At 39.3% G+C, this 22,286-nt stretch overlaps 1 protein-coding gene across 2 annotated transcripts in view; it reads left to right on the plus strand.

The window, feature by feature from the left end:
* Nucleotides 1-22,286, plus strand: part of ADAM10 (ADAM metallopeptidase domain 10) — a 165,509-nt gene that overhangs the window by 124,880 nt on the left and 18,343 nt on the right. For both annotated transcript variants that reach the window (XM_064267488.1, XM_064267489.1), the window contains exons 9-10: nucleotides 5,030-5,193; nucleotides 12,390-12,573. In XM_064267488.1, coding sequence (XP_064123558.1) covers nucleotides 5,030-5,193; nucleotides 12,390-12,573 — 348 coding nt within the window. The remainder of the gene's footprint in view (nucleotides 1-5,029; nucleotides 5,194-12,389; nucleotides 12,574-22,286) is intronic.

Consider the following 22,286-nt stretch of genomic DNA (forward strand, 5'->3'; position numbering starts at 1 on the left):
ACCAAGGAATTGCCTCCTCTGTTGCAGTGGCACAACTGTCTGGTTCAGAGTTACTGCTCAGATTAATGTCTTGTGGGCAGCATGCTACCATTAAGTTTTAGGCCTGTGCACTTCAAAATGCTGTCTGTCAAGGTATTATATTACCCTTGTAGGAAAACTAAGACTCTGCTGCTGTTGTTGGGCGGGTGGGTCTGTTTTAAAGGTAAGTGTGATACTCTGTTGACTTTAGTTCTCAGACTCTCCATAGGTAGAAAAATGTCATCGTAATTCTTTGTTGATTGTTAGGTCATCTACCAAAAGCCAAACCCGTTGCCATTGAGTCGATTCCGACTCATAGCAATGCTATAGGACAAAGTAGAACTGGCCCATAGGGTTTCCAAAGAGTGCCTGGTGGATTCAGCCTTTTGGTTAGCAGCAGCAGCTTTTAACCACTGTGCCACCAGGGTTTCCGTTAGGCCATCCATCCATCAGTAATTGCTTTTGAATTCAAGTAGAAACATTTTATCCTTCTCATTGGAATGCCTAATTTGTATTTTCAATGAGTTTATATAATAAAATATTAAATTTATAATATAAGCAGTTACTGAACTTGAGTCATGGTTTAGCTATATCTCATTACTAATTGAGTTTCTGGCACGTCAAACCTAGTTGCAGTGGTTTTCTTAAACCATAACTTATAAAATTAGATATAATATTTTATTCCTTCCTGTATAATTGAGCTACTCCAACATATGCTACTAGTCTGTAACAAATATTAAACTTTTATATAAGCAATAATCTTTAAAACCAAAAGCAGTTGTTAAAGTTAAGATATGAATTACAAAGACTATATTTCAGAATAGTATATGTTACCTGATCAGGGTCCGTGTGCTGGAGCAGTCGAGCCAACGAAACATACTCCAAGTCAGAAAGAGTGAGAAAGTTTATTCAGGAGATGCATACATCGCCGGGGACCCAGCAGCAACACCGGCTGTCTCTATGGAGTCCCAAAGAGCAGTTTTACATTAGAGCTTATATAGAATTTTACAAGGGTTACAAGTGTCTTTGTAGTCCCCTGCCAGACATTTCTTTATTAGGCTAAAGACATACCTATCTAGTACCTGGGCTCCAACTTTCCTGGGGGGGTTGTATGCCACAGGTAGTCCTGCCAGAACAAAAAATTATTTGCATCAGTTTAAAACAAAGAACAAAGTCATTAGCATTTGGTCAAAACAAAGTCATTAACAGAGGTATGTGAGGAGGCAGGCAGAGGAAGAACAACTTACAGGTTTATCATGGCCTTAGTTTTTTGTTTTAGTTATGTTAAGCTCTCAGTTGCCCGTTTTGAAAAAGGAGAAAACATGCTGTGTGGTATTGGGTTCACATATTCTTGAATTTATGTATGATTTTGCCTCAAATTAGATCGACCTTAAAAATACAGGAAAGTGCTTATTATCAGAGTTTTAAAATTATGCTTATTTGCTATTTTGTTTTTCTGAGTTTGTCACGTACAGCATTAGAAAAATTTACCTGTGACAGCTCTTCACTAAGACAGGATATTTACGTTTGATTTAAAGCTGTAGCATGTGGACTGTGACATGCTGAGTACCTGTGCCTGTCTTTTCTACTTTGGAGAAATAGTAGTGTTGTAGTCCTTAGGACTGATCTCCAGAAGTAGAAGCAGCTTAAGAAAATGCATTAAATATACATAAATCATTTGCTCTTTCCTTTTTTTTTTTTTTCAATTCGGTCTTCTATGAAGAAAAAATGTTGTAGTAAATCTTGAACATTATAAAGGTTCTCAACCTTTTGCTGGACAAAATCTGCGTATGGCTTAGTCTTTCAGTTTACTTTTCTGTGAAGTACATCTCAGCCTTTTAAAAGATATAACAGTAATACAAAGGTTTTTTGTTGTTGTTGAAAATACACACAGCAAAACATATAGCAGTTAACAGTTTCTGCATGTACCACTTAGTAGAGTTGCATAACCATTCTCACCCTCCTTTTCTGAGTTGTTCCTCTCCCAGTAGCGAGTTTACTGCCCCCTGAGGTTCTTATCTTTTGAGTTGCTGTTGTCAGCTTGATTCCATATAGATAGTTCTTAAAAGAGCATATTGCCCAAGGCACCTTTTTTCAGTAGTTAAGCTCAAGTGTTGTTGGGTTTTAAGAAGAGTTCTAGGGATATTTTGGGTTTCAGGTTTAAAGTTTATCTCAGGGCAGTAAATTCAGGGGTTCTTCAACCTTCATGGCTCCAGGATGTCTGGAGTCCCTGAGAATTTGAAATTCTGTTCTGTATTTTTCCCCTTTTGATCAAGATTCTTCTATGGAATCTTTGATTAAAATGTTCAGTAATGGTAGCCAGGCATCATCCACTGAATGGATGACTTCTGGTCTCATGGAAAAGGGGGCAGTTGGCAGTTGTTCATGGAGGCAATTAGCCACACATTCTATATCCTCCTCTTATTCCTGACTCTCTTCCTTTGTTGTTCAAGGAAAATAGAGACGAATTGCCGTGCCTTGGATTGCTGCTTGCAAGTTTTTAAGATCCCAGGCACTGCACATCAAACTAGGAGGTGCAGCAGAAGCCCTAACATGTTATTAGGCCGGTTATCTGGGATGTCCCATGAAACCATGACCCTGAGCCTCCAAACCAAGAAACCAGATCCTGTGAAGCATTTGGCTGTACATAAGCAGCCTCAGCAGCTACCTTTTGTGTTGTTATTGTAGATATATCTACCACACAGCTTTTGCCGGTTCAACTTTCTACAGGTATACAACTTACTGCCAGCAGTTACAATAATTTGCTGTGCAACCTTACCCTTAATCAACGCAATATTTCATCACTGTTATTTCCTCCCTTCCTTCCCTGTTAACCACTAATAAACTTTGTTCTCTTTACATTTGCCTTTTCTTGTCTTAATGAGTGAGGTCATACAATGTTTATCTTTTTGTGATTTACTTATTTCCTTCAGCATAGTGTCTTCAAGCTCCATCCCTACTGTAGCATATATCAAGACTTCATTTCCGCTACTGGCTTAGTAGTATTCCATTTTATGTATGTGCCACATTTTGTTAATCCGTTCATCTGTCGATGGGCATTTAGGTTGTTTCTACCTTTTGGCTATTGGGAATAGTGCTGCCATGTACATGGTTTTCAAAGATACTCTTCTAATTGTTAGCCTGTCTTTTCACTTTTTGGTAAAGTCTTTTGATTAACCAAAGTTTTTAATTTTTATGAGGTCTCATTTATCTTTTGCTATTTGTACTTTTGTTATTATGATGTATAATCCGTTGTTAAAAGCTAGGCCTGACAGAATTGTGTTTGCTTTTTCTTTTAAGAATTTTACAGTTTTAGTTTGCACATTTAGTTCCTTAAGCTATTTTGAGTTTGTTTTTGTGTATGGTGTGAGGCATGGATCCTGTTTCAGTTTTCGGCATCTGGCAATCTAGTTTTTCTAGCACCATTTATTGAAACAACTCTTTTTACCCCATCGAATGGGCATAGCACCCATGTCAAAAACCAGTTGATCACAGATGTGTGGGTCCAAGGTTATGTTTTGTTGACATATATTTTCCGATACTCAATAGGAATAAGGAGGCAGTTGTATTGTAGTGCCATACCATTCTTTCAGATCTTTGTGTGTGTGTTTGTCTTCTATTATGTGCTTTATTAGGAATTATAAATATTAGATATTTTTAATGATTCAGTAACTTGGTTTTAACTTTGCATGTAGAAAGCTAACTGGAAATAATCAGTTATTAGAGTACTCTAATCCATTTGATTATATTTTAATAAAAACTCAAATAGGAAAAACTTTTAAATGTGAATATAAGTTAAAGAGCTTCTCACTAAAACTCTTGGATAAAGTTAACTAAAAGAAATGATGGTCTTCTTGGTGCAGTGTATATAAAGAAATGGATTGACTGACCAGTTTCTGATTTTTCTGTTGTTCTTTTTCTAATTTCTCATAATAACTGCCTTTAGATGTGAAAACAGTGTCCTTTTGGTATTTGGCTCTAAAATTCCTGTTACAAATGATTTAATATGTATCATATAATTGTTGCTGGTTGCCATTGAGTTGATTCCAACTCATGTTGACCGTATGCATTTCAGAGTAGAACTGTGCCCCTTAGAGTTTTCAGTGGCTGATTTTTTGGACATAAATTGCCAGGCCTTTCTTGAGAGGCACCTCTGGGTGGACTCGAACCTCCAACCTTCCGTTTAGCAGCCAAGTGCATTAGCAGTTATACCACCTAGGGCCTCCATATAAGTAGATTTTTTTTTTTTTCCTTTAAAATTTTTAAAGTGTTCTCAAGACATGTTGGAAAAATTGTAATTCAATTTTTTAAATTTATTTTGAAAAAAATTTCAAGCCTATCAAAGAATTGTAAAAATAGTATAGTGAATTCCTGATAGAATAATTGGTTAGTAACATTTTGTCACGTTTGCTTTCTCCTTTCCATCCTTTCTCCCATCTTCCCTCTCTCCCCAAATACACAGACACACACTGTTTTTGCCTTTTTAAAATATACTGTGTGCTGCCTGTCAGGATAGTTAATGACAGACCCACGTGTAGCTTATTTGTAGAAGTGACCTTCCTCAAAATCTACTTGAAAATATTTTACTCAACTTCATCTAACTTAAACCATAAGTTTTCTTTTTACAGATAAAAAAGTATTGACTTAATGTAAATACTGATATATTCAAATTTCAGGGAAACTTAAAAATTTGACTTGCTGAATCAACCAGAGCGAAAGTTTGGGTGCATTTTGACAACGAAGAAGGACCTTTTCTAGGGTACTTTTAGTCAATCCTGGAAGTTTCTTTATGGGTGCCAGTAAAACTTTTATTGGAAATGACTTCCTAATCTTGGACCAAAGAAAATTTGATAATCTGATGCATTTGGGTATCAATTGTATTTTAGACTCAAATATAAAATGTTTTAATTTTTTATAGCATATGTTAGAAAGCTATTCAGCACGAGTTGGGGGGTGCATGGGGGCGCAGCAGAAATAAATGCTAACCTAGCTTTTTTTTCCCTTGAACTAGGAAGCTCTGGAGGAATATGTGAAAAAAGTAAGCTTTACTCAGATGGGAAGAAGAAGTCCTTAAACACTGGAATAATCACTGTTCAGAACTATGGGTCTCACGTACCTCCCAAAGTCTCTCACATTACTTTTGCTCATGAAGTTGGACACAACTTTGGGTCTCCTGTAAGTATTATTAGATTACAAAAACTAATTGTTAGCCTACTTTTTTTTTTTTTAATAATTTTTATTGTCCTTTAAGTGAAAGTTTACAAATCAAGTCAGCCTCTCACGTATAAAAGTATATACAACTTACTGCATACTCTCAATTATTCTCCCTCCCTCTCCCTCCTTCCAGTCTCTCTTTTCATGACCATTTTGCCAGCTTCTGACCCCCTCTACCCTGCCATCTCCCCTCCAGACAGGAGATGCCAACATAGTCTCAAGTGTCCACCTGATGCAAGTAGCTCACTCCTCATCAGCATCTCTCTCCAACCCATTGTCCACTTCAATCCATGTCTGACGAGTTAACAAATTGTTAGCCTACTTTTTATGTTTAGAGTGATTTGTTGTTGTTGTTGTTGCTTATAATGAAAACAGGTACATGTTTCATTTTCCTGTGCCAGCACATGGCAGTGTATTTGACCACTCTGATAGGGAGGAAGCTAGACAATTTGTGATTAAAATAAGGAAGTAAGAGTAGCAGTTCCACCAGAGTTGTATAAAGGCAAAATTTTTTTGTCTGTCTTAGGCACAGCTACGTCTCTTGATCCTAGAACAGTGTTCGATACGTAATTCACCCAAGTATGCCTTAGAAGAGAATCACTTACCGTTGTCTAAAGTGCACTCTGAAGTTTCAGCAAATCGGGGACTGTTTTCCTTCTGTTTACTCAGCTTGTTTTTTAATCTCCTGGGGAATGAGATTCATATTTTTAAATCTTACTATGAAACTTTTCTAGCATATACAAAAGTAGAGAATATAGCACAATGAACTTTCATGTGCCCGCTGTCTAGATCAGGGGTCAGCAAACTTTTTTGTAAATGCCTGTCAGTAAACATTTTAGACTTTGGGGCAACATTTGATCTCTGTTGCACGTTCCTTTTTGTTTTTACAATTGTTTAAACATGGAAAAACCATTCTTAAGGTTAGAAAGAGAGAGAGGTAGGTGCTGTCAGGTTGACTCTAAATCATGGTGACCCCATGTACACCAGAACGAAACGTTGCCCTGTCCTGCATCATCCTCATGATCCCTGTTGGATTCAAGTTCATTGTTGCTGCTGTTGTGTCAGTCCATCTCAGTGAGGGTCTCCCTTGCTCTCACCGGCCTTCTGTTTCACCAAACCTGATGTCCTCCTCCAGCAAATGATCCCTTCTGAAGACATGTCCAAACCAGGCAAGCCAGACAGTGTTCTGTTGTGATTCACAAGGTCTTCATTGGCTAATTTCTGGAAGTGGATTGCCAGGCCTTTTTAGTCTGTCTTAATCTGGAAGCTCCACTGAAACCTGTTGACCATTGGTGACCCTGCTGGTATTTGAAATACTTGTGGCATAGTTTCGAGCATCACAGCAACACACCAGCCACCGTAGTACAACATACTGACACTTGATGGTTGAGTGGTGGGTTATTAGGTCAGGCCGTGTGGAAACAGGCTGCGGGCTGCAGTTTGCTGCCTGCTGATCTAGAGTCAACAATCGTTAAGATTTTGCCGCATTTTCTTCATATATCCCTCTTTTTGTTTGCTAAAATATTTAAGACAAATTCATTCATCGTTACGTATTTGAGTATGCACCTCTGAAAAGTAGGCATTTCTTGCATAACCACAAATGTGGTTATTACACCTCACAAAATTAACAGCAGCTTTGGTGTCATCTACTACCCAGTCTGTTATATTGATTTTTTTAAAGTGACCTAAAGATCCGTACTTACAGAAATATAAAACACTGAAAGATGTTTTCTTTATGATTTTGGTAGGGCTAATTAAAATAAGAAGTTTGGAAAAATTTAATTTGAAAAACCATATGTAAGTTTTATTTGTACCTTATCACTTATAAAAATGGAAATTTTTATAATTTTAGACACAAGTTATCTACCTGTAGCTTTTAAAATCTCCAAAAGCACTTCTCTAATTTCCCCCAAATTTGTAAAATATGAGTGTCATCTCATTAACTTGGAAGTCTTTCCTCTTCCAAGTCCTAACCCAAATAGGGAATTTCTGAACTTCATAAAGAGCTTGTAATTGTCACCTTTATCCCTGAAGTTGCTAACCATTATTTTCAGTGCATATTGGGACACATGAACTGTGGAGTGCCCTGAATCAAGTATTTAGAATCTGTTTGATCTCTACCTCATGTCTGCTTTTGAGATCTGTTCTTAAAACAGAAGTACTTACAATTTTAGAGACAAGCAGAGCACTGGTGTTCACAGTTAATTTGCATTTCCAAGGGCAGCTGACTGATACCCGCCCCCCACCACCACCCCCCACCCCGGGCACTTGCGTTCTGACCGTTACTGGGGAAATTGAAGTTTACCCTGCCGTCATCTGTCGAGGGCCTCTCTTATGTCAATGGGCCTACAAATCACCAGACTCAGTTTCAGAAAGTCTTTGTGGTGGCCTGAGTTTCTAGCACATTCCCAGGTGACAATGCTGCTACTGCTGTGTCTCTGTGGACCACACATGGAGGAGAGGATCTAGCCTCTAATAGTCTTCACTTTCCTTCTTATCTGTTCTCTACCCAGCTGCCTGAGAGATGCTTTTAGTACATTAGTGTTCCATCATTTCTTGCTTATTATTTAATGGATAAACCAATTCATATTCTTGCAAATTCAACAGTTTCTGCCTGTACAATTCAGTGACATTGATTACATTCTTCAAGTTCTACATCTATTCACACCCTCCTTTTCTGAGTTGTTCCTCCCCCCTTGACATTAACTCACTGCCCCCTGTTTCCTTTTTAATCTTTTGAGTTGCTGTTGTCAGTTTGATCCCATAGATAGATCTTAAAAGAATCTAATGCTCAAGGCAGACATTCTTTACTAGTTAAACCTAAACTATTGTTTAGTTTTAAGGAGACTTCAGGGGATATTTTTGGTTTAAGGTTTAGAGATTATCTCAGGGCAATAGTTTCAGGGGTTCATCCAGCCTCCACGGCTCCATAAAATCTGGGTTCCATGAGAGTTTGAAATTCTGTTCTCCATTATCTCCCTTTTGATCAGGATTCTTCTATGGAATCTTTGATCAAAATGTTCAGTAATGGTAGTGGGGCACCATCCAGTTCTTCTGATCTCGTGGCAAAGGAGGCAGTTGTTCATGGAGGCAATTAGTTTCACATTCCATATCCTCCTCCTAGTCCTGACTCTCCTTCTTCCTCTGTTGTTCCTCGTGAATAGAGACCAATTGTTGTGCCTTGGATAGCTGCTTGCAAGCTTTTAAGACCCTGTACTACTCAGTGAAATAGGAGGTGGAGCAGAAGCACTAAGCACATTATTAGGATAATTGTCTGGGATGTCCCATGAAACCATGACCCCAAACCTCCAAACCAAGGAACCAAATCCCATGAGGTATTTGGTTGTACATAAGCAGCCTCAGCAGCTGTTCTTTTTGTTGTTATTCTTGTCACTGTTGTAAATATATATCTACCACACAACTTTTGCAAATACAGCTTTTTTGGGAGGCATATAACTTATTCACAGCTCATATAATGTAAATTAATACGGCCCTTTATACGAGGCAGTTTGGCAATATATACCAAGATCTTTAGAATGTCCTACCTTTTAACCTAGTAAGTCTACTTCTGGGAATCCAGTTGTCTTAGTTTTCTAGTACTGCTGTAATAGAAATACCACAAATGGGTGGCTTTAATGAACAGAAATTTGTTTTATAGTTTAGGAGGCTACAAGCCTAAATTCAGGGCACCAGCTCTATGGGAAGGCTCTCTGTCTTTTTGTGTGGGGAAATCCTTGTCTCAGCTTCTCTGATGTTCCTTGGTTGATCTTCATGTGGCATGTATCTTCCACTCCATTTGTGCTTGGGTGTCTGTGCCTAAGCTGCTCCTTTCATATCTCAAAAGTGATTGGCTTAAACCCACACCCTGTAGCCACAAATGGTTGACTGCTAGCTGAGAGGTTAACTGAACCCACCCAGTGGTGCCTACCCAGGAAGACACGCCCGGTGATCTGCATCTGAAAGGTTACAGCCTTGAAGACTATGGAACATTTCTGCACTTCACACATCGGCTTTGCCCTGATTTGGAATGGACTCCAGGGCAATTAACAGCACCATTAACATAACAAACAAAACCTTGTTCCCAGATGGGATTATACCTACATGTATAAGCCAGAAAAAAAAAAAAAACCAAGCCTGTAGATGTTGAGTGGATTCTGACTCATAGTGACTCCATAGGACAGAATATAACTGCCCTATTAGGATTTCCAAGGCTGTAATCTTTATGGAAGCAGACTGCCCATGTCTTTATCCTGTGGAGTGGCTGGTAGGTTTGAACTAATGACCTTTCGGTTAGCGCCAAGCACTAAACTACTGCGCCATCAGGGCTCTACAGGTCCTAGGGGTTAGAATTTACAACATGTATTTTTGGGGGACAAAATTCAGTCTGTAATACCAACTGAAAAGAAATAAATGGAGAGTCTGTCAGTTTATATTCATTTTAAAACATAAAAATAGAAAAAAGTTATCTACTGCAGTTTTATTTATAATAACAAAGATTTTTAAACAGTCCAAATAGCCTCACAATAGAAAAATACCATTCAGTGCTCTGCAACCATTTAAAAATCAAGTTTTCAGTGCTCACCGTATGCTGTTAAGCTAAAAGAAACCCATGTATAACTGTACACATGGTTGAGTCCAAATTTTGTATTAAAATATGATTATCACTGGGTACAAGTCAGGCGGGAAATAGACCAGAATATTATAGTAGCAGTTATTGTGGGTGGTGGATTATGATTAAAATGCTCTTTATCCATTTTTTTGTATTTTCCACCATTTCTGTAAAAGTATGTGTTATGTTTATAGCCAGAAAAAAGTTTTTTCTTGTCAAACTAAAATACAGTTTTTCGATCTCTCATAGCACTTTTGGGCTGCAGTCAGGGTGTTTTATCTTGTAATGTGTTTTATTTATTTGTGTGCTTGTTTTCTTCATCTGAGGATGGCAGACAGCTAGCATGCTTGTTTACTACTTGTTCCCCCTTCCATGGTCACTGATGATGATAGATAACATCATGGTGATGGATAAAAATATCCTCCTGAGATACCCACCCCAAACCCATTGCTGTCTAGTCTACTCTGACTCATAGTGACCCTACCGGACAGAGTAGAATAGCCTATAGGATTTCCAAAGAGTAGCTGGTGGATTCAAACTGTCGACCTTTTTGGTTAGCAGCCGATCACTTAACCACTGCACCACTAGGGCTTCTGGGAGTAGTAAAGTAAATTGGTTAGTGATTTCTGTAATGGGTATATGGGTCAGAGTTGAACCTAGGCAGATTCACTAGGGTTGGTGTCACCCAGTATGGTAACTTATGGTGTTGCCCCCCCCATTGTGGGCGGAGCGGCTGGCCCCACCCCGCCCCCTGAGCAGGGCTAAGTGCCAGCCCTCCCAGCAGGCTCCCTGTGGCTCCCCACAGCTCCGCCCCTCTCCCATTGGCCAAGGTGGAGACTCTCCAGCCAATGGTGGGTGTCACGGCCCAGCTACTTGCACCCAGATAGGCAGGTGAGGGGGACGAATTACCGCACTGGGTGACAGCAACCCCAGTGGTGCCACTGCCTTAGTGATGCCTCCTGCGGTGCACTGGTCTGCCCACCACCGCGGTGAACCCTAAGGTCACCTTTTCTGACAGTATCAGGGGATGCGGTCCTTACCCCCGCACCTTCCTAGTGATGCCAGTGGCAGATACGTAAAATTTGCTATCCTCTTTAAGTAGCCTGTGGTCCCTTGAGGGGTAGAGACAGTGTTTAAGTCATCTTTATATTTTTATGTTACTGTATTTTAGCATCTCCTTGGAATATATTGTACACTGATTAATATTTATTGGTTTGAATTGAAAGGTGGTAAGATACTCTGTGATGTAAAATATAAACATCAAGAGTTAGACAGTATTGGTGTTTTTTTCTTTTTCTTTGTCAAATTCGAATACTGAGGATAATTCTAGTGCTGTACATTATCAGTAACTGAATTGAATTTTGTAGAATGAAAACAGAAAGCAAGATAATTTTGAAGACTAGTGTAGAGTTGTTAAGTGCTGAGTCTAGGTTTGGGGAAAAGCAGGAGGCATGAGGAAGAATGAAGGTGACGGTGGGATTGGATTGTGAGTAGCTGCTCCAGACCGGGAAGTGGAAAATGAAGTAATTTAGATGGGGTCTGGAGAGAAGCGGGATGCCCTTGGGCATTTCTTCTGTTTCTCAGGGAACCCTACTCAAGTAGGGTTGTTGGGTATTATAAAACAGTAATTTAGTTAAATAGAACTGTTGCTCTAGGTTTCAATGTTTTCCACCCCTCCTGACCTGTTTGGGCTTGTGGTTTCGGGAGCATTGTGAAGTTCTGCTTTTTTAAACAGGTATCCCTGGGAGAGAAAGGGCTACTGGAGTCTGATAGTGTTCAGTTTCTTGATCTCAGTGCTGGTCACATAAGTGCATTTACTTTGAGAAGATTAATTGAGCTATGGTTTACTGCATTTTGTGTGTATCTAATATGTCAATAAAATTACAAACCTCCCCCCCCAAAAAAAAACCGGCTCTCCTCATATACAAGCATATAGAGCTCTGCCTCCTGTTTTATTTGCAAAGCAGTAGTTTGGTTTTACCTCTTGGCTTTTCTTAATTTCCATTTTAAAATAGATCATTGTGTTTCCATCCCTGCTCAGCAGTTTTACTCACCTTTCTTGTATGCTAATGAGTCAGCTGTCTCAGGTATGTCAGGTATATACTGAGCACCATGCCTGTCTCTTTGGCTTCCTGTCTTTCTCTTTTCCCCATCTCTGTCTTAGAATGAGTCATAGCCTGTGACTCAGCGTATATCTCAAAGATGTTAGTAGTTTTTGAGCGGTAGTTACGTTTGCTGTTACTAGCTTTAAAAATAGGCGAGCTGGTTTTAATAGCACGGGACAACCTGTCCTGCCTGCTTACACAGGTAGGCCCCACCTATTGTTGTGGCTGGACCTCCTTTGACTTTCCTCCTTAGATAAGACCATGGGCCTCTGAAAGAGCAAGTTGTTTTCCTTCTCACAGTCTAAAACAATTAAGAGCCTTTCTAAAGAAAAGGAGAGCCCACAAGCTTCCATTGTTCTCCGAGGAGAAAATTACATTTAATCAGATGACCCCAAAGCCTTATTTTCTTTGCTATTTATGTAACTCTGTATTCTGTTTGACAGCATGATTCTGGAACAGAGTGCACTCCGGGAGAATCTAAGAATTTAGGACAAAAAGAAAATGGCAATTACATCATGTATGCAAGAGCAACGTCCGGGGACAAACTTAACAACAATAAATTCTCGCTGTGTAGCATTAGAAATATAAGTCAAGTTCTTGAGAAGAAGAGAAACAACTGTTTTGTTGGTATGTATATTTTCCCAGCTTTCTATTATGAACATTTTCAAACATTTAGAAAACTTGAGTTATGGAGTCAGCACTCCTACACCCACCACCCAGATTTTACAGTTATTAACACTTTGCTGTATCTGCATTGGAAACTCTGGTGGTATAGTGGTTAAGAGCTACAGCTGCTAACCAAACAGGTCGGCAGTTCGAATCCACCAGGTGCTTCTTGGAAACGGTACGAGGCAGTTCTACTCTGACCTGTAGAGTTGCTAGGAGTCAGAATTGACTCAACGGCAACAGGTTTGGTGTTTTTTTGGTATTTGCTTTATCACATAATTTATAATTGTTCCATCGCGCAGTTACATTGTAAAACTCTGTTACATTATAAAAGAGCTGTGGCCGTGCAGTGGTTACAGAGCTTGCCTCTAACCAAAAGGTTTGCAGTTCAAACCCACCAGTCGCGCCACGGGAGAAAGATGTGGCAGTCTGCTTCCGTAAAAATTTACAGCCTTGGAAACCCTCTGAGGCAGTCCTGCTCTGTACTTACTGTAGGGTCACTATGAGTTGGAATTGACTTGACAGCAGTGGGTTTGGTTTGATTTTTGGTTACATCTTAAAGTATTTCAGACATGAGTATACTTCACCCCTAGACACCTCACCCCTACCTATCATTAAACTAGAGTTTGCGGTTCTTTTTATTTTTTTAGGTAAGTGGAATGCACATATTTTAAGTGTGTCATCCAGTGCTTTTAGACATATGCATTGCCGTGTGACCCAAACATCTGTGCAAACAGAGCGTTTCTGCGGAATGAAAGTTCTTTCATTCCCCTTCCCAGTCTTTTCTTCCCAGCACACCATTAGAAGCAACGATTGTTGTGATTTATTTCACCATGGATTAGTTTTGCCTGCTTTAAAACTTCATGAAAATGGAATCATACAGTAGTACTCTTCTGTTGAAGGCTTTGCACTCAGCATAATCTCTTGACATTCGTCCGTAAGTGTTATATGCTCTTTGATTGCTGAGTAGTACTGTGTTATATGAGTGTATCACGGTTTGCTCATCCACTGTCCTACAGAACAACACCTGGGCCTTTTGGGTTTGTGCTGATAAAAAAAAAAAAAAAGCTGCTGTGAAATTCTTGGATAAGCCTCTTTGTGGACATATATTTTTATTTCTCTAGGACAAATACCTAGGCATTCACTAGATGCAGAACTGCAGGGTCATAGGGTGGGCACCTGTTTAATTTTACAAGAAGCCGATAGATCATTTACCAAAGTGCTGGTTTCATTTTATACTTTAATCAACAGCGTATGAGAGCTCTGGTTACTCCACATCCTTGCCAACTTTTGGTTTTATACTACTTTTTAATTTTAGCTATTTTGGCGAGTATAACATACACATTTTTAAAAGCCACCTTTAGCAAATATTGTAGATAGCTAATATTTTGTACTTTAATCATAAGATATAGCTGATTCACTCATCTCCTTAATGTCTTTTAAATAAGTTATTTACCCAGTTAATCTTGAATTGGGTGGAGGACCCAAGTGGAAGCATTGATGATGAACTGGGTTTTTGAAGTGGGATTGTTTTAGGTACTCAAAATTGCATCCTTATGTATTCAACTGTATCTCCTTTTTTAGTGCTTTTTTATTGTGACTTGTGCTTATATCTGCTTGGTTAATACCATCACTGTTGGCTACATTAAAAAACTGAAAGCCTGAGATACGGCTTCTTCATTAAGAGATTAGCAGTTATTAAATATATATTAGAAATATGTAAGCAGAGTTAAAAGTGAGCATTTTGGAGAGAAAGTTAGTAGATATCTAGAATAAATGCTTGGATTAGAATTCATTCCCAAGCAAAAGTGGACATTATCCTATACTTGTAGATGGAATCATTTAACTTTTCAGACTTTATATTAGTCGACTAATATAAAGGCATCTGAAAGTGCTACTTTCTGGACTTCTGACCCCCTGCTCAGCCTTGCTGTTTCCCAGACTTCTTAGACATAGAGAAGATGATTTCTAGGTTTATTTTCTTGCTCTTTCTTAGGATCAGAAGTTCTTCTTTGGTTTATCTACCTCAGATGTATTTTTGACAGGGGGCAGAAGGATAGTGTATGTGGATTGTACATCTTGTTAAAAAATTTATGTATGTGATAAGTTATTCAAAGTAAAGTTATTCACAAGTCAAGATGTGAAAAAAAAATTGAATGTTATAGTTAATTTATATGTCAACACAGAGAATTTGGTGAAAACTAGCAAGAATATAAACATACAAGACCTGACTCTAGTCATTCTCTTCACATTAAACTGGTGGATTGTTCCTTATTGATGTCATAGTCCTAATTTAAGATTACCGTAATCTTAGAAGTAATTTGGAAATCTCTACTAATTTGATAGACGTTCTCTCTTTGAACCTTAAATTTATTTGCACCAGGGACATTCATGTATGTCTTTACCAGGGAGAATGTTGTTTTACAGCTATGATGTTTGAGATTTCATAAGCAAGTGTAGGTTCAAGAGTGACAGGATTTTTTTTAGTTGCCCCTGAGCCAAAAGTTAACAATTTCATATTCCGGTCACTGATGGATAGCTTGTGAAGATTTAAAATAAAAACTTAGGTGGAATATAAGCAAAATAAGAAGAGAAAATTTAAAAACAGAAAAATAGAAGGTAGAGATATTCATTGTTCAAGACAGAAGAACTTTCAGATAACTATTTCTAGAATCTTTTATTAGCCCTAGGACAGCTGCTTTTCAGCTTCCCATTCTTTGGTAAATTGTTAGGCATATTCTATTAGCTGGTCAGTGTGAACTTTCTGATAAGGCAAAATGACAGGTAGACCATCCCTTCTACCCAAACTGTTAGGATGCAGGTAGTAGTAGTGCCCATCCTAACTTTTCTAGCTTTATTAAAATTAATTTGCCAGTGACTTCAAATGGTGATTCTGTTTTCTACATATAAAAAACCCACTAAATTAATTCAGTACTTATTGTGTGCCTCATATGAACCAGCCACTGTCCTAGATATTGGAAATTACATCAATGAACAAAATTCCTGACCTTGAGTTTATATTCTAGTGGGCTTGGACAAGTTGTAAATACATAAAGTATGTAGTAGATTAGGTGGTGATAATATAAAAGTAAAGCAAGAAAGAGAGGAGACGTGGTGTTGGAGGGAGGGGTTACATTGTTGCCATTTTAAATAGAATTTTATTAGGCTATGACTTACTGAGAAAATGGCCTTTAACCAAAGACCTCGTGGATCAAGCTTTGTGGATATCTGGGGATACAGCCTTCCAGGCAGTAAGGACAGGCCTGGCAAAAGTCCTGAAGTGGTGGTGTGCTTTGTATACTTGAGGAATATCAAGCAGGCCAGTATGGCTGGAGTGGAACGAGTAGGTGGGGCCAGAGAATGGTAGGGCGTTAGAGAAGTAAGAGGCTGGGAGGTGGGAATCGTGGGGTCTTTTTGCTGTTCTGATGACTTTGGCCTTTACTCTGAAGCATGAGACCTGTCGGGGTAGGCGGCGGAGATTTGAGCAAAGGAGAGATCTGAACTGACCTACATTTGATCAGTGCTACTTGACTGCTGTTTTCCAAATAAACTATGGAGGTCAAGGGCAGAAGGAAGAAGATTAGTTTGAAGACTCTTTCAGTAATCCAGGAGAGAAATAATGGCATGGACCTAAGTATAGCAAGGGGAGGAGTGAGAAGTAGTTAAATTAGGGATACAGCCAGTGGATTAGATATAGAGAGTGAGAAAGAGATGTCAGATGACTGCAGGAATGTTAGCCTGAGCAGTTGAAAGAAGAGAGTTGCCATTCCCTGCAAGAGGAAAACCTTAGGAGGAGCAGGTTTCAGGGGGGAAACCTTGGAGCTAGGTTTTGGACATATTTAAGTTTGAGATAGGTATTAGACATTCAGGAAACCCTGGCTGTGGCTGTGGTTTTGGTTAGCTATGGTTACTAACCAAAAGGTCGGCAGTTCGAATCCACCAGGCACTCCTTGGAAACCCAATGGGGCAGTTCTGCTCTGTCCTGTAGGGTCGCTATGAGTCGGAATCAACTTAACAGCAACAGGTTTGGTTTTATTTATTTATTAGACATTCAGGGAGCTTTGGCAGTACAAATGGTTAAGCACTTGGCTGCTAACCGAAAGGTTGGTGGTTCGAACCCAGAACTCACCCAGCAGCGCCTTAGGAGAAAACTTGATGATCTGCTTAAAGATTATGAAGATTACAGCCATGAAAACCCTACAGGGCAGCTGTCACACGGGGCTGCTATGAGTTGAAAACAACTCTGTGGCACCTACTAACAACTCAACATTAGACATTCAATTGGAGATGTTGAGTAGGCAGTTTACATATTGAAGTCTGGAGTTGAAGGAAGAGGCCTGGACTGAAGAAATGAATTTGGGGGTCACTAGAGATTGTTTATAGCTATGAGACTGGATGAGACAGCCAAGAAAGTAAATGTAGCTAAAGCAGAAAACATATCCAAGGACTGAGCCCTGGAGCACTTTTAACTTGAGATGAGAAGGACCCTGGAGGGAGAATGAGGGACTAGTGTGAAGTAGGAGAAAACCAGGAACATGGTTTCTGGAAGCCAGGTGAAGAAAGTGTTTTAAGGAGGAGGGAGTTATGAACTGTTTCAAATGCTAGTTGGTCAAGTAAGTTGAAACTTGACAATTGTGTTTAACAACATGGCGGGCGGTGGTGTGGTGACTGAATCATTTTATTTATTCACCTAGCTTTAACTTCACAGGATCAGACCTCATAAATAACAGTATAATCCTGACAGGGGGGCCCTCTGTCCTAGGCTGGGTTCTCTAGAGAAGCAAAACCAGTGAAATGTGTACACACACACACAAACACACACACACAGATTTATTTCAAGGAAATGGCTCACGTGGTTGTAGAGGCTGGAAAGCCCCAGGTCCATGGGTCAGGAATCGGCTGAAGGCTTCTCCTGACTCACGTGGCTACAGGGGCTGACAAACCCAAGATCGCCAGGTCAGACAGCAGGCTGCTGACTCAAACACAGGCTGCGGAGGCTGACGAATCCCAAGATTGGCAGGTAAGACGGCAGGCTGCTGACTCAAGTCCCAAGAACCGGAGACTAGATAATGACGAGCCAGATGCAAGATCCAGAGCAAGCTAGTAAGCTTTGCCAGAACATCCATATATATGTATAGATAAATACATAGATGGACAGAGGGTTAGGGGGAAGGGAGGTGAGAAGGGAGAGAGGGAGAGAAATAGAGATATATAGGGTGCAGGCCACACCCCCAAAGAAACTCCTCTTTACAGCTGATTGACAGATTCCATCAGATCACATTGTGGAGGATGACTGCCTCATTATGTAACTGTAAAGCAACATCATCACGTAACTGTAAGATGACATCATTACATAACTGTAAGATGACATTACATAACTGCCAAACTGCTGAGAATCATGGCCCAGCCAAGTTGACACATAACCTTAGTCATCATAGCCTCCTAAATGTTATGGATTTCACTTGTTCTACCTGGTATTAGGCAGTGTGTGGTTGCCTGTTGTAGTCGGCAAGACTGTAAATTCCTAGGGAGAAAACTCTGAGGCCTGCTCAGTTTCATACATAAAGAACACTTAAAGATGGATTGACTATATGACAGCAAAGGAGAAAGAATTAATAAAGATTCCAGATAAGCATGGCCTTTTTTTTTAATTGAAGTTTTTGTTGAGATAATTGTAGATTCACATGCAGTTGTAAGAAATAATCCTGAGAGATTCCATTCACCCAGCACCCTTCACCCAGTTCCCCCAATGGTAACATCATGTGAAACCATAGTATTAATATAATATCACAACCAGGACAGGATATTGATATTGATACAATCCACAGATCTTACTCATATTTCCCATTTTTTTGTTCCCATCTGTATGTGTGTATTTAGTTCTACTTGATTTTCTCGCATGTCTCTACCGCCTCAGTCAAGGTACAAAACAGTTCCATCATCACAGGGATCCCTGAAGTCACCCTTTTATAACTACACCCTCTCCCTTCCTGCTTCCCCTAATCTGTTTTTCATTTCTAAAGTTTTCTCATTTCAAAAATGTTATAAAATGGAATCCTGTAGTATGTAACCTTTTGGGATTAGCTTTTCTTCACTCAGCATACTTCCCAGGAGATTCGTCTAAATTGTTGCCTATATCAATAGTTTGTTCCTTTTTAATGATGAATAGTAGTTTATGGTTATATGTACTGCAGTTTGTTTAATCATTTACCCATTGAAGGATATCTGAGCTAGTTCCAGTTTTTGTTATTATGAATAAAACTTCTATGAATATTCCTGTATAGGTTTTTATGTGAACATGTTTTTTTTTTATTGTGCTTTAAGTGAAAGTTTACAAATCAAGTCAGTGTCTCACGTAAAAACTTATATACACCTTGCTACATACTCCCAATTGCTCTCCCCCTAATGAGACAGCCCGCTCTCTCCCTCCACTCTCTATTTTCGTGTCCATTTCGCCGGCTTCTAACCCCCTCTACCCTCTCATCTCCCCTCCAAGGAGGAGATGCCAACATAGTCTCAAGCGTCCACCACCTGATCCAAGAAGCTCACTCTCCTCACCAGCATCCCTCTCCAACCCATTGTCCAGTCCAATCCCTGTCTGGAGAGTTGGCTTTGGGAATGGTTCCTGTCCTGGGCCAACAGAAAGTCTGGGAGGCCATGACCACCGGGGTCCTTCTAGTCTCAGTCAGACCATTAAGTCTGGTCTTTTTACAAGAATTTGGTATCTACATCCCACTGCTCCCCTGCTTCCTCAGGGGTCCTCTGTTGTGTTCCGTATTGGGGCAGTCATTGGTTATAGCCGGGTACCATCTAGTTCTTGTAGCTGATGTAATCTCTGGTTTATGAACATAAGTTTTTATTTCTCTGGGATACATGCCTAAGTACATAATTGTTGGATCATGTAGTAATTGCTTGTTTTGGTTTATAAAAAACTGCCAAACTTTTTTCCGGAGTGGCTGTGCTATTTCACTTTCCTGTTAGCAGTGTGTGAGCAATCCAATTTCTCTGCATCCTCACCAGCATCTGGTGTTTTCACTGTTTTTTTGTTTTATCATTCTGATGGTATGTAGTAATATCTCACTGAGGGTTTAACTTGCATTTCCCTGATGACTAGTGTCTGGCATCTTTTCATGTGCTTATTTGCCACCTGTATGTCCTCTTCAGTGAAATATCTGTTCTTTTTTTTTGGCTGTTTCTTATTGGATTGCTTGCTTTTTTTCCATTGAGTTTTTAAAGTTCTTTATATATTCTAGATACTAGTCCTTTGTCAGATATTATTTTGCACACATTTTCTCCCAGTCAATAGCTTGTCTTTTCATCCTTTTCAGAGTCTTTCCCAGAGCAAAAGTTTTAAGTTTTGGTAAGGTCCAGTTGATCGGTTATTCCTTTATTGATTAGCTTTTTTCTTTTGAAACCTTTTTTTTAATGAAACCATACCTGTTGCCATCGAGTTGATTCTGACTCATAGTGACCCCATAGAACAGAGTAGGACTGTCCCATAGAGTTTCCAAGGAGCACCTGGTGGATTTGAACTGCCGACTTTTTGGTTAGCAGATGTAGCTCTTGAGCACTACACCACCAGGGTTTCTGACTTGACGGCAACGAGCTTATTTTTAATGAGGCAGATTGAAATTACATTGATGTTATTGTTTTTGTTGTAGTTGCTATAATCAGTGCTAATTTTTTTTTAAAGCTTTTTAACCTAGAAGCACTACATAGATTCGTTTGTAAATTGGATTTTCACAATAAACTTTCTGATTGAAGTTGACTTTTTTAAAAACAGCATATTGCTTTATAGATATTATGGGAAAGAAATTTGTTTCTTAAGTTATAATGAGATGTGTAACTATTACAATTTTTGCATTTAAGCAGTACTTTTTCTGTGTTTGAGCTGTTAGCAAATAGTTGACTTGAAGTAATAATTCTATGTGAGATGGAAATTAATGGGTAGCCATCAAAGGTTTTCTGGCTTTATCACTTTTCCATTTCCCCTAAATTACACGTCACATAAATCATAAAATGATTTATTGCCAGACTTTTAAAATCATTATTATTTACTTAGTTGTACATATGTGTGTGTGCATGCTTCTGGTTTTAGAGGATGAGATGGCTGAAAGCGAAAGAGGGATGGGGCTTCAGTGACCTCTGAGATTTGTTTTAATGTTTGATGTGGTTAAGGATAAGAAAGAACTTTCTAGAATATTTCTCCTTCAGATGTGCCTCATGTACAGTTCCCCTGATTTTACTGTGAGTGTTCCCACAGCCTTTTCCACCTTTACTTATTATAGACTTAGGAGACCCTGGGGTTTGTTTGTTTAGTGTTTAGGCCCTGCCTGTACTGTGGCATTTGGTCTCTGGCAGGTCACAGACTCTCTGGAAGTTAGTTTCTTTTCTGTGAAATGAAGAAGGCATTTGGATTCTTGTAGTTCCTTGCATATGCTAAAGTTCTGTGATTTTATGATCTCACAAAAAAGTAGCATTTCTTTTCCAATTTTAAACTTCATTGATAAGAATCAAAGAATTTTAGAAGAGAGCAGAAGAAATATTCTAAAATTATTCACCTTGCTTAGATCAACTGATCTAACCTTAATCAACAAAGATTTTGCCCAATACTGTTACTCTCTGTGGGAATACTAACGATAAAATAATATACGTTTCTTCCCTTAAGGAGCTTGGTCCAGCTGAGGAACAAAACTAATATATATTTTTACAGAATTATTTATTGACTAGGATACAGTCAGTCAAATACTCCCCCCCCCCCCAAAAAAAAAAACCACTGCTGTCATAGTGACCCTGTAGGACAGAGTGGAACTGCCCTGTAGGGTTTCCAAGGCTGTAAACCTTTACAGACGCAGACTGCCACATCTTTCTCCTGTGAGTGGCTTGTGGGTTCAAACCACTGACGTTTTGGTTAACAGCCAAGCACTTTAACCACTGCAGCACCAAGGCTCTTCTGTCAGTCACATAGAATGTGGAAAATGCCACAGACAAAATGACCCAACTTCTTTAACAAGTAAATGGTATAAAATTTAAAAAAGGGGTGGGGGGTTCTTTTTTACATATTAGAACTTAAGAGACGGTCAACCAGAGGCAACCGTGGGTTAAGGAGTTGGGACCTCGTCTGGAACATGATCTAACTAAATTGATCGTAAAGAGACATTTGGGAACAGTGGAACCTGGATTGGGTATTAGTGTTAAGCATATGCTTTTGTTAGGTGTGGTAATGATATTATGGTTAGCTTTTTAAAAAAGGAATAAACTTCTCTCTCAAAGACACGGAAACCCTGCTGACATGGTGGTTAAGTGCTATGGCTGCTAACCAAAAGGTCGGCAGTTCGAATCCGCTAGACGCTCCTTGGAAACTCTATGGGGCAGTTCTACTCTGTCCTATAGGGTCGCTGTGAGTCGGAAATGACTCAACGGCAACGGGTTCGGTTTTTTTGTTCTCAGAGACACATAAGTATTTTACAGGAGCAGTAGTATAGGGGGCTTGTTTTGAAATGCTCCAGAAAAAAAATTGGGGGTAAATGAATCAAGAACAGCATGCTGTTGATAATTGTGAAAGCTGAGTGTTGTGTACCTGGGAGTTGATTGTACTATGTGATTGCTCCTTTTACGTATGTCCGAAACATTCTGTAATAAAGAGGTTTAATTTTTTTTCCCTGGTTGATAAA

The sequence above is a fragment of the Loxodonta africana genome, chromosome 13 (genome assembly GCF_030014295.1).
Source record: "Loxodonta africana isolate mLoxAfr1 chromosome 13, mLoxAfr1.hap2, whole genome shotgun sequence".
NCBI classification, from domain to species: domain Eukaryota; kingdom Metazoa; phylum Chordata; class Mammalia; order Proboscidea; family Elephantidae; genus Loxodonta; species Loxodonta africana.